A 12,937-nucleotide genomic window follows, 5' to 3' on the forward strand; every position below is an offset into this window, starting at 1 on the left:
AGAGTACATAAACATTTTATAGAGGCAGCACAGTTTAGATTCAACAGGCACATCATTCATCAAAGTGCAAAGAGGGCGACAGGAAAAAATACTGCATTGCAGAATAAGATATTCAAACGTGGTGGGAACGTTTAAGGCAGCTGACGGCCAAAGTGGGCGAGTCAAGGAAGGTGGCCTGGGTCTGGAGGTGATTTCGCATCTAGAGGAGTTCTCTTCGTGACCTCAATGACTGGGCACTGGCGAGCAGGTCTTCTTACTCAAGGCCAATGATGCTTGAGGTACCAGATAGTTTCATTGTTCAACTGTGGTCCAAAGAGAGCGTTGAGTTGGGCCAGAATTGCAATCAGCCAAAAGAGGTAGCCGCAAACGGAACAGGTCACCAACATGGTGATGGTAACTCCCCGGTTGGGACCCTTAGGGATGAACCAGGGTACCAGGAAACCGACGAAGCCCCAGAACACACTCGTCACGATGAGAGGCACAGTGAGGCCGGTATACGCCATGGCTGCTGCGGGAGGTGCCAGCCCTGCCCCGCCGCCTCACTCGCATCAATTTCTTAAAATAAGAGAACAGTCAGGTTTGCCGCATCGATTGACTTTCGTGAACAATTTCTCTGTAGCATATAGTGCTGTGCGATAGCATTTGACCCACAATAGAAGTTCTTTCAAAATTGGAGTCAGTCTTCCCAAACCCTGCTTTATCAACTAAGTTGATATAATATTCTAAATCCTTGGGACATGCCTGGCGGTCCAGTGGTTAGGACTCCGCGCTTCCACTGCAGGGGGCGCAGGTTCCATCCTTGGTTGGGGAACTAAGATCCTGCATGCCGCCGGGCGTGGCCAAAAAAAAGAAAAAAAAAATCTAAATCCTTTGTTGTCATTTCAACAATCTTCACAGCATCTTCACCTGAGAAACCACTTTCTTTGTTCATCTATAAGAAGCAACTCCTCATCCGTTCAAGTTTTATCATGAGATTACATCAATTCAGTCACATCTTCAGGCTCTACTTTTTTGTTTTTTTAAACGTTATTTCCAGTGCACTTTTGTTTTCTTAATTAATTTATTTATTCTTGGCTGCCTTGGGTCTTCATTGCTGCACACGGGCTTTCTCTAGTTGTGGCGAGCGGGGGCTACTCTTCGTTGCGGTGCGGGGGCTTCTCTTGTGGAGCACAGGCTCTAGGCGTGTGGACTTCAGTAGTTGTGGCACGTGGGCTCAGTAGTTGTGGCACGTGGGCTCAGTAGCTGTGGCTCGCAGGCTCTAGAGCACAGGCTCAGTAGTTGTGGAGTGCGGACTTGGTTGCTCCGTGGCATGTGGCATCTTCCCAGACCAGGGCTCGAACCTGTGTCCCCTGCACTGGCAGGCGGATTCTTAGCCACTGTGCCACCAGGGAAGCCCCCAGGCTCCACTTCTAATTCTAGTTCTCTTGCTGTTTCCACCACATCTGCAGTGCCTTCCTCCACTAAATCCTGAACCCCTGAAAGCTGTCCACGAGGGCTGGAATCGACTTCTTCCAAACTCCTGTGTACGTCAATATTTGGACCTCTTCCCATGAACCATGAATGTTCTTAATGGCTGTTTCCCCTACAGGGATCATCTCTTGTTCGGTGCAGCCACCTTCACGGATGACCTGAGCCACAGCTTCTGGAGGGCTTGCTGCAGCTTCCCCCTCAGCGCCTGTGGCTCCACCTGGCACTTTCGTGCTGCGGAGGCGGCTTCTGTCCTTCAACCTCACGAGCCGACCTGTGTTTCAGACTTTCCTCCTGCAGCTCCCTCCCCTCTCTCAGCCTCCGTAGAACTGGAGACAGCTGGGGCCTTGCTCCGGATTAGGCTGTAGCTTCAGGGAATGTGGCTGGTTGGATCTTCTATCCAGACCACTCAGACTTTCTCCATATCAGCAGTAAGGCTGTTTCACTTTCTTATCATCCGTGTGTTCACTGGAGCAGTGCTTTAATTTCCTTCAGGAACCTTCTTTTGCATTCACAACTTGGCTGACAGTTTGGCAAGAGAGGCCTCGATTTTGGTCTGTCTTGGCTTTTAACAAGCCTTCCTCACTAAGCTTCATCGTTTCTAGCTTTTGCTTTAAAATGAGAGATGTACGACTCTTCCTGAAACACTGAGAGGCTATCGCAGGGTTATTAATTGGTCTAATTTCAATATTGTTGTGTCTGGGAATAGGGAGGCCCGAGGAGAGGGAGAGACGGGGGAACAGCTGGTCTATGGATTGGTCAGAACACACGTGATATTTATGGATTAAGTCCGCCTTCTAATATGGGTGTGGTTTGTGGTGCCCCCAAGCAATTACAAGAGTCACATTAAGATCACTGATCACAGATCACCATAACAAATATAACAACAATGGAAAAGTTGGAAACATTGTGAGAATTACCAAAATATGACACAGAAACAGGAAGTGAGCAAATGCTGTTGGAAAAATGGCACTGATAGACTTGCTAGACACAGGGTCGCCACAAACCAGCAATTTGTAAAAAACACAGTATCCACGAAGCGCAGTCAAGTGAAGTGCACTAAACCAAGGTTGGCCTGTACTATTAGGGCATCGTAGTATATTTCGTGTACTCTAACCTGTCACAATACTACTGTGTAACCCACAGCTCTCTCAAGGTCATACCAGCGAAGCCTCTAAGAAGCCTTTATTTCCAGGGTCCAGGACCCACTTGTGTGTAGTTACCCTGTTCTTTTGTCCCCTCCGATTTGGAATGGTTTCCTGGACTGTCTTTCTTTCTTGACTTGCTTCAAGGAGTCTCCTTCTTGGACTTCCCTGGTGGCACAGTGGTTAAGAATCCACCTGCCAATGCAGGGGACTCAGATTCGAGCCCTGGTCCGGGAAGATGCCACATGCCACGGACCAGCTAAGCCCGTGCACCACAACCACTGAGCCTGTGTGCTGCAACTACTGAAGCCCGTGTGCCACAACTACTGACCCCGCATGCCTAGAGCCCGTGTTCCACAACGAGAAGCCAACGCAATGAGAAGCCCGCACACCGCAACGAACAGTACCCTCCGCTCGCCGCAGCTAGAGAAAGCCTGCATGCAGCAACGAAGACCCAATGCAGCCAAAAATAAATATAAATAAATGAATAAATTTATAACAACAAGAAGAGTGCCCTTCTTGTTTTGACGCATGAGTTGGGAACGCTGAAAGCCATCTGGAGCCAAGTTTGGAGAATTAAGTGTGTTATGAAACTGATGCCCACCTTTCTGGTCACATCCTGTCACGTGGCCCTGAAATGTAGCTGTGAGCGACCCTGGGTCAGGGACTCCCTCTGAGGGTGGCGTGGCCTAGCAGTCAGGAGCAGGCGGTTTAACCCCACTGCTTGGGCTCAAATCCTCACTCTGCTCCTTCCAGCCTGTGTGACCTTGGGTAAGTCACCTACCCTCTCTGTGCCTCAGTTTCCTCATCTGTGAAATGGAGATAATACTGGTAGCTACCACACGAGGCTGTTTTGAGGACTGATAAGTTAATATTTGTAAAAAGCTGAGAACGGTGCCTGGCTCGGGTGAAATGGGGAGGATTTTTGGAATACGGTGGCTGTCTGGTTTCAACCATACAATCTTAAAGATGCAGTGTGTTTCACATTAATTCTGGGTACAGTGGCTCAGTCTTATGAAAGTATTCGTGCTCCCCGCTATTCCTTTACCCTGGACTCTCCCTTTACACACACACACACACGAGGAAACACAAGCCTCCTTTTCTCTGTTGATTTTCTAAGCCCAGAACACCAGGCAGGAAGGACATTTAAACTGTCACCTGAGGCTCCCAGCCTCCAATCCACTGCCTCCCGAGACTCTGGCTGGAAAAGGATTGGTCGCCACTCCCCAGACAACTCACCCGGAGAATTATTCCCCTTCACTGTTTTCACTATTTTAGCTAGAATCACTGAACGAGGTGGGCAGGGTGAACGTGGGGAAGGGGGCCTTGCAGAAACAAGTCCTCTTCTCGTAGGGCGGAGGAAGCAGCCTGTGGATCCAGCTCACAGGCTTCCTGCACAGGGAAATCAAATTCTCCCCCTTCCATCCGTGTGGGCTCAGTTTACAACCACACACATCCTCACCTACAGCCCAGGGCTCCTGACACCAGAAAATAGGGCCAGGCTCCCATGGGCTTCTGCTGGTCTAGTCTGGTCAGTTTCATGTTCATTCATTCACTCATTTGTTCATCCACATGTTGCTGGTATGAGCACTTTTTGTTGCTCAGCTATTTTTATAACTATTCACTTATTATTGTGATACAATCAGACATTTGCAGGGCTTCCTTTGTTATTGTATTATTCATCAGCCTTTAGTAAATAGTCCAGGTGTTGTTTTAAACACCTTACACACACTATCTCATCGACTCCTCGTGACTGCTCTATGAGATAGGTACTATTATTGGGCTCCTTGTACATATAAGGAAATGGAAGCACAGAGAGGTTAAGGAACTTGCCCAAGATCACACAGCTAGAAGGGACCCCACAGGGACTCTAACCCAGGGGCTCCTCATTCTTTAGTTACACTCCCTTGCTTGATGATACCAGAGATGAAAAAGATTTTTGAGATGGTGAGAGAAGCTGATGGTCACGTGGTTTGAGGACGAAGCCCAGCTCAGGCCTATCAGCTGTGGGACAAGTGTCCAAGGCGGGTGGGTCTCCCACTGGGGCTCAGAGAGGGACCTCAAAGACCGCCTACACTCAGCAAGTGGAGTGGACCTGGGATCCAGCACAGGTTTGAGGTTCTGGCTGTGCACCTGGGTGCTGTGTGCCCCAGCGTAGTGGCCAAGGTCACAGAGGGGCAGCTGGGTCTACAGGAAGGTTTGGCTAGCATCTGGTGCTGCCTCTTGTCTGCGTGACTTTGGCCCAATGATTTAACTCGGGCCTCTGACAAGTGGGCATAAGAACAATTCTTATGTCATGGGGCTGACGTGAAGACAAGATAAAGCATTTCAGCACGCTCATCTCAACAAGGAGGAGGAAAGAGGGCCCTTCACTTTGACATTGCACTGTATTTGTTACCTTGAAACAAGCCAAGGGAAAGCTCAGGAAAGGCGGGAGTGGAGGGGTGGCAGTGTGGTTTGAATTAAGCTGTTTATATGCACCCTCGTCCAGTGACAAATGGCTGTAGTGACGGAGGAGCGTGGTTTCAATTTTCCATCTGGGATCAGACGTCTCGTGGCTCTGCCAGCCTTGTCCGGAAGTGGGTAGGTCGTCCTAGCAGCCCTGGGAAGGGGGGAAGGTGGGTCTTGATCCTCCTGTCTGCTCCAGGCCTGGCCTGCCTGCGCCACCAGACCAGCCCGGGGCGGGGGGGAAGACAGTGCTCACTGACCTCACCTAGGCCTCTCTGGGACTTGCTGTCCTCGCCGCTGTATCCACACGCACCCCTGCGTGACAAGGCCATCTTATTTGGGGGGCAAAACTGTGTTAGCCCAGGTCCACGCCCATCAGTAGAGATGCTTCATCTCAATCCACCCATGGGCCAGGGCTGGTGCTTCCAGGCCAGCCCAGCAGGGAGGGTCGGGCCACATCGGCAGCCGGAAGGGCAGGCTGGGCTTCTGGTCATTTCCGTCTTGATTTCCGTAGTCCCACAGAGTGCAAGGGCTCACCAGAGGCAACTCAAGCTGGAAAGAAGCTCGTGATGAAGGTAGGTCTGGGATTGAGCTCAGGGGACAGATAGGCCTGGGCGGGACCCGTGGCCTGGGGGCCTGGGCAAGGTGCTCGGCTGCGCTGGGCCTCGGTTTCCCCACCTGTAAATGGGGTATTGTGGGGTGTGCCAAGGAATAAACAGGGGATGCCTGTGAGGTGCGGTGAATTTTCCAGCCACCCACTCCTGTGAGGAAAGTTGACCTTTAGATCTCAAGTCCCCCCGCTCCCCCCAACTAATGAACTTGGTAGAATAAAACTGGTCATTCAGGGAAAGGCATCCTGGGTTTCCTTGTTGTTTCAAGTTTAAATCAGTTCATTCAGAAGGCCCTCCTTTCCCCTTCTCCTTGAGGTGGCTTTTAATGGCCTTTGAAAACAGAAGTCAGAGCCCAGCCCTCCATGGCCCTGGACCCACCCGTGGCCCCCACTCCCCTGGAGTCAAACCCCAGTCCTTCCCACGGCCCGAACGCTGTACCCAGTCCGTCCTCGGCCCTCGCCGCCCCTGCCCGTGCCCTCCCTCCCTGTGGCCTCCGCTGGGCCCTTGGACCAGGCACGCGCTCTCCCCAGCACCTTGGGGCTCGCCGCGCCCTCCACCTGCAACTCTCCGCCCTCTGATGCCACTGCGCTCCTCCCTTCCCTCCATCCCCCTTTCCAAAGGTCACCTTCTCAGGGACCTGACCTCACCTTCCTGACCACTCAGTGTAAAATACCAACAGCCCAGCCTCGGCACTCCCTGCCCTCTTCCTCGTTCTTTGATCTTTACAGCACTTCTCACCAGCGGACACAGAACGTGTGTAACTTGTTTTGTTTCATGCCTGCCTCCCCCACATGAAGGTAAGCTCCATGTGGGAGCAGACACACTTGTATCTATTGGTTTTTTTTCATCTATAGTGTCTCTAGGACCCAGACAGTGCCCAACACATAGTAGGTGTTCAATAAATGTCAGACGGATGGAGGGAGGGAGGGAGGGATGAATGGATGGATGGATGGATGGATGGACAAATGGATGGATGGGTGGATGGATGGGTAGATGGTAATGATGGATGATGGATGGATGGACAGAGGGATGATGCATGGATGGACGGATGAATGGATGGGTGGGTAGATGGTAGATAATGGATGGATGGATGGATGGACAGATGAATGGATGGGTGGGTGGGTGGGTAGATGGTGGATGATGGATGGATGGACGGATGAATGGATGGGTGGGTGGGTGGGTAGATGGTAGATGATGGATGTTGGACGGATGGGTGGGTAGATGGATGGGTAGATGGGTGGATGGATGGGTGGATGGTAGATGACGGATGATGGATGGATGGATGGATGGATGGATGGATGGATGGACGGGTGGATGGTAGATGATGGATGATGGATGGATGGATGGGTGGATGGATGGATGGGTGGATGGTAGATGATGGATGATGGATGGATGGATGGATGGACGAATGGATGGATGGGTGGATGGATGCACAGATGGATGGGTAGATGGTAGATGATGGATGGATGGACAGATGAATGGATGGGTGGGTGGGTGGGTAGATGGTAGATGGTGGATGTTAGATGGATAGGTGGGTAGATGGATGGGTAGATGGGTGGATGGGTAGATGGGTGGATGGTAGATTATGGATGATGGAGGGATGGGTGGGTGGCTGTCTTCAGGCTGCAGGCTGGGGAATCCTGCAAGTTCTGGAAGGAAGTGGGGCACAAGTCCCTTCTACTCTCCAGTTTCCTGGAACTGACCTGGGGGTTTCCTCCCTTTGTCCCCACCTGACTCCAGCACAATGAGAGGCAGGCACAGGTGGCCCTTCACAGCACCCTATACTTATTTAAGCAAAAAAGGGACTTGTTACAAGAACACTGTGGTTCCCACAGAATATCAAGGAGGGCTGGAGGACCAGGCAGGAGGGTTCTGCAGCCAGAAATGACACCCAAAATCACTCCACAGAATGGTCTGGTGGGACCTACCTGTGTGTGGCTGCCATACAGCCTGTCGGGGTGGGAGTCCAGACTCTCCTGTTATTCCATGTCTAGGGTTGCCAGATGAAACAGAGGTGAGCCAGTTCACTTTGAACTGCACAAAAACAATAGTATTTTAGTAAAGGTATGTTCCATCCAATATTTTAATGTTATTATTATTATTTTACTTTGTCTAAATCTGGCACCCCTACCTGCTATCCCTGAAGTCCCACTGCTCCCCCGAGAAAAGTCTCTGGACACCAGCTTCCTTGCACCAGGGGCTCCCAATTGGAAGTTATAGAAACACGTCCCATGCATACACCCTAGCTGCAAGGGATTCTGGGAAAGCAAGTGTCTCCAAGTTTCTACAGCACGAGGTGGGCTCAGCCTCCTGGGGTTGGGGAGCCCCTCAGACCATGGCCAGCAGCTGGGTTTAGGCTTCTGCTCTCCCATTATCTGCAGAGGCTGGGCAGGGTGAAGAACCAGATTCTCCCCAAATCTGTTGTGTGGTCCATGAGATGTGGCTTTTGAGATCCGAGCATCCTTTTCCTCAACCTATTTTCTCCACCAGAGAGTTTCATGTATCTATTTAGATACAGTCTCCACCAAAAGGAAGTAGGGCTCCTTGGAGAAATGACTGATTCCAGGACTAGAGCAAGGAAAGTACAAGGCGAGCCAGGAACACGTTGTGCCAGAAAAGCTGAGCCCAAACTGATGGGCTGTGTGAAAAGGACACGCGCCAGCTGGAAGGGGTTCCCGCCGCTCAAATCTGGGATGATTTGAGCATCAAAAAAACAAACAAACAAAAAACATTGTAATGCACTGCATAAAATAAGAATTAATGAGTCCACAACAATATATGCCTGTGTGTATATATATGTGTATATAACATGTGTGTATATATATTGTACATAACATGTATATTCCAAGTAATACACTTGGAATATACGTTTATAAACTACAATGTGTGTGTGAATAAATAAACGAATACGGGAGAAGGGAAACCTCTTCCTTAGAGGAAAAGTGCCAACTGATAAATGTGGAAGGTGTAGCATAATTAGAGCAGTTACCATTTGACAGCCATCATAAAATACTTGTTTCAGGGAGGAGGCATCACTAGAGGGTAAAACTGGTGAGTGAAGGTTTTCTGGGGATAGGATATTTACATAGTTCCAATGTATCTCTCTGCAAGATAATTATCTATTACCAAAAAATATAGGAACTTCCAGTGGAAAAATCTGGCAGACACCACCTTAATCAAGATCTCAAAATTGACATCAGAGCCCACAGCAAATAGACATATGCCCTTGGTAAGAGGCATTGAGAAGCTTACAATGTCACTTCTGTGAGATTCCTTCCACAAATGTGTCATCTGAATCTCATAAGGAAGAAACATAAGACAAACTTGATTTGAGGGATGCTCCACAAAATATGTGGTCAGTCATCTTTTAAAAAATGTCAACATCATAAAAGAACATAAAGTGAGGAGTTGTCCAGATTCAAGGACACTAATAAGACATGAAAACCAAATGTGATTCATTATCTGAGATCTTCTTTTGCCATAACGGACACTCCTGGGACAATCAGCAAAATCTGAATAAGGTCTGTAGATTAGATCACATAATGCATCCATGTTAACTTCCCTGATGCAGATAATTATACCAGGTGTTGTAAGAAAATGTCTCCTTCCTCAGAAGAGAATGTCCTTGTTCTTAGGAAATATTGAAGTATTTAGAGATAAAGTGGGTCTCATGTCTGCAACTCCCTCTTAAATAGAAAAGAAAAAAGGCAAAGAAGATGATCAAGGAAATGCAGTCAATGTTCGTATCTGGGGAAGCTGCATGAAGGGCCGAGGGGAATTCTTTGGAGCATCTGTGTGGCTTTTCTGCAAGTCTGAAATGACGTCAAAAGAAAAGAATTTAAAAGCCAGAAATCTGTCTAGCAAATCAAAAGCTAAATAAAATGCACCTGTTTGTTCCTGCTGCTCTGCTGTGCTCTCCCTTCCCTGAGGACAGCAGGGGCTGCTGCCTGAAGGCTCGGGGCAGGGTTTTAGATGGAAAAAAACGCCAGGAATGCACAACATATTTGTTAAAATGATGGTATACAACTAACATGTATACAGCACTTATTACGTACCAGGCTTCCAAATGTTTTTAAAAAACTGTACTAACTTCTTTGAATCTCGTAACAACCATACAAAGTAGCTGCTATTACAGCACTACTCACAATAGCCAAGACATGGAAACAACCTAAATGTAAACAGATGAATGGATAAAGATGTGGTACATATATACAACGGAATACTACTCAGCCATAAAAAAAAACCATAATGCCATTTGCAGCAACATGGGTGGACCTAGAGATTATCATATAAGTGAAGTCAGACAGAGAAAAACAAATACCATATGATATCACTTATATGTGGAATCTAAAATATGACCCAAACGAACTTATCTACGAAACACAAACAGACTCACAGACATAGAGAACAGACTCGTGGTTGCCAAGGGGGAGGGGGAGTGGGGGAGGGATGGAGTGGGAGTTTGGGATGAGCAGATGCAAACCATTATATAGAGAATGCATAAACAACAAGGTCCTACTGTAGAGCACAGGGAAATATATTCAATATCCTGTGATAAACCATAATGGAAAAGACTATGAAAAAAAATATGTGTATGACTGAGTCACTTTGGTGTACAGCAGAAATTAACACAACACTGTAAATCCACTATACTTCCATAAAATAAATTTAAAAAAAAAACAAAGTAGCTGCTATTATTGTTCCCATTTTATATATGAGGAAACTGATGCACAGATAGGTTGAGTAACCCGTCCAAGGTTTCACAGAGTATAAGTAGTAGAGCTGGGATTTGAACCCTGGCCCACTGGCTCCAGATTCTTTTCCCACCCCTCAAAAGTGTCATATCGGGGGCTTCCCTGGTGGCGCAGTGGTTGAGAGTCCGCCTGCCGATGCAGGGGACACGGGTTCGTGCCCCGGTCCGGGAAGATCCCACATGCCACGGAGCGGCTGGGCCCGTGAGCCATGGCCGCTGAGCCTGCGCGTCCGGAGCCTGTGCTCCGCAAGGGGAGAGGCCACAGCAGTGAGAGGCCCGTGTACCGCAAAAAAAAAAAAAAAAAAAAAGTGTCATATCGGGAAGATTTAAAGATTCAAACTATGAGGGGCTGAAAAGGGAAAATGGGACAAGGCACAGACTGGAGACTGGAGCTACATCACTCACTCATTCCCAGAGTGCTGCCCCAACAGTGAGCTACAGAGGGGCTGGGGCAAAGACCCCAGAGAGTGAATGGTGGCAAATCCAAGTGTCCAGGGAGATAAGCTATCACGTGGACAACCAGCTACCACTGCTCAGCCTGCAGGACTGGGGTCTACCTGTTAGACTGGGTTGAACAGTATCCCTCCCAAATTCATGCCTTCCTGGGACCTCAGAATGTGACCTTGTTTTGAACTGGGATCTTTGCCGATGTAATTAGTTAAGGATCTTGAGATGGCCATGTAAGCTGGGGCAGGGTGACTGGAGTGATGCGGTCATAAGCCAAGGGATGCCTGGGGCCCCAGAAGCTGGAAGAGGCAGGAAGGACCCTCCCCTGGAATCTTCAGAGAGCGCGTGGCCCTGCCCACACCTTGATTTCAGACTTCTGGCTTCCAGAACTGTGAGAGAATACATTGCTGTTGTTTAAGTCACGGGACTTGTGGTCATTTGTTACAGCAGCTCTAAGGAACTACACCTGTGGAAGTTCACAAGTGAGCTGCACCTTAACTACCCAAGGTCCCTTCTCCCATTCTTCTTCATAGGACCCGCTTTACAGTTGGTTTTGCAATGTGCTCAGGAAAAAATATGCATCTCTCCCAACTTCCTTGCAGCTAGGAATGGCTGTGGGACCCAATTCTGACCAACAAGTTGTCAGTGGAAATTTACCGGCTGCGACTTCTGGGAAAGCTATGCTTCCATTGTTTTTCTGGATGCGTCAGACTTGGGTTCTACTCACCCAGCGATGGCAGAGTAGCTAAAATCAGACCAACCATTCTATATGTGGCAACCACAAACTCCAGACAAAATATAAAATACAACTCTCTGATGGTTATTGGGAGAAGCAAAGGCAGGCAGAAACTGCATGGGAGTCAACACTTGGAGGAAGGCGACTGCACTGTGAGTCTCCAGTGTTTTTCAACTTTTTGCCTGAACACAGCCCTAGTCAGCATCCTATAGGGGTGGCTAAACGTCTAAAAGAAGCCTCAGATCTTGAAGAACCAGAGGATGGAGCAGCTGGAAAGTGAGAAGGGAACCTCCACAAAGGAGAGGGTTGCAGAAGGGGAATGCCAGATTCTGGGTACAAGCTCTGCCCAAGTCTCTGGCTGACCCCTGAACCATGCAGGCACACAGCAGACTCCCAGCAGCTCGGCGAAGGCCAACAGAACCGAGAGTGATTTCAGTTACCGGCCACTGCAGCAGAGTAGAGTTTGAGTCCAGACAAGTTAATTCGCTGCTCAAACAAAATCTAACAATCTAGAATCTCCAGGAGGCCTTACTGACAATGTCCAAGATATCATCTAAAATTACTAGACATACAAAGAAATAAACAAACCAAAAAATGTGTCCATCCTCAAGAGAAGAGGTCAGCACACTATGGCCCAGGGGATGGCCGTCTGCTTTTTCTTTTTTTTTTTTGGTTTACTTTTAAAAATGAAGTTTTACTGGAACACAGTCATGCTCATCCACTTACATATCGTCTATGGCTGCTCTCAGACTACAACCACAAAGTTAAATCGTGACAGAGATGCTATTGCTCACAACCCTAAAATATTTATCAATTGGATCCTTTAAGAAAAAGTATGCCAACCCCTGTTCAAGAGAAAAGACAGTAAATGGTGAATGGTCCAGACACAGGGATTAGCTGATCTATATCTATGTTGAAGTCATAAAGAAAAATACATTCAAAATAAATGAAAAAATTAGAAATTTCACCAAGAATTAGAAAATTAGGAAAAGAACCAACTGGACATTCTAGAATTGAAAAATACAATATCTATAATAAAAGGGGGCAAAATCAACTGCCATATGCCTTCTGCCTTTTGAAATGTCTCTTTCTTTCTGGAATGTCTATGACTTGCTGGAGGGAACCAGTCATCTTTCTTTTTTTAAAAAATTAACTTATGGGCCTCCCTGGTGGCGCAGTGGTTGAGAGTCCGCCTGCCGATGCAGGGGATACGGGTTCGTGCCCCGGTCTGGGAGGATCCCATATGCCGCGGAGCGGCTGGGCCCGTGAGCCATGGCTGCTGAGCCTGCGCATCCGGAGCCTGTGCTCCGCAACGGGAGAGGCCACAGCA

General features: G+C 48.4%; 1 protein-coding gene across 1 annotated transcript; it reads right to left on the minus strand.

Moving 5' to 3' along the window:
- Positions 1 to 257: 257 nt before the first annotated feature.
- On the minus strand, positions 258 to 503 carry LOC307066650 (V-type proton ATPase subunit e 1-like; the record flags this gene model as incomplete). Its single annotated transcript, XM_079723866.1, has 1 exon — positions 258 to 503. The coding sequence occupies one exon, from the start codon at positions 501 to 503 to the stop codon at positions 258 to 260; it is 246 nt and encodes an 81-aa protein (XP_079579992.1).
- Between the last annotated feature and the right edge of the window lie 12,434 nt (positions 504 to 12,937).

Source organism: Hyperoodon ampullatus, assembly GCF_949752795.1.
Source record: "Hyperoodon ampullatus genome assembly, chromosome: 18".
Lineage (NCBI taxonomy): Eukaryota > Metazoa > Chordata > Mammalia > Artiodactyla > Ziphiidae > Hyperoodon > Hyperoodon ampullatus.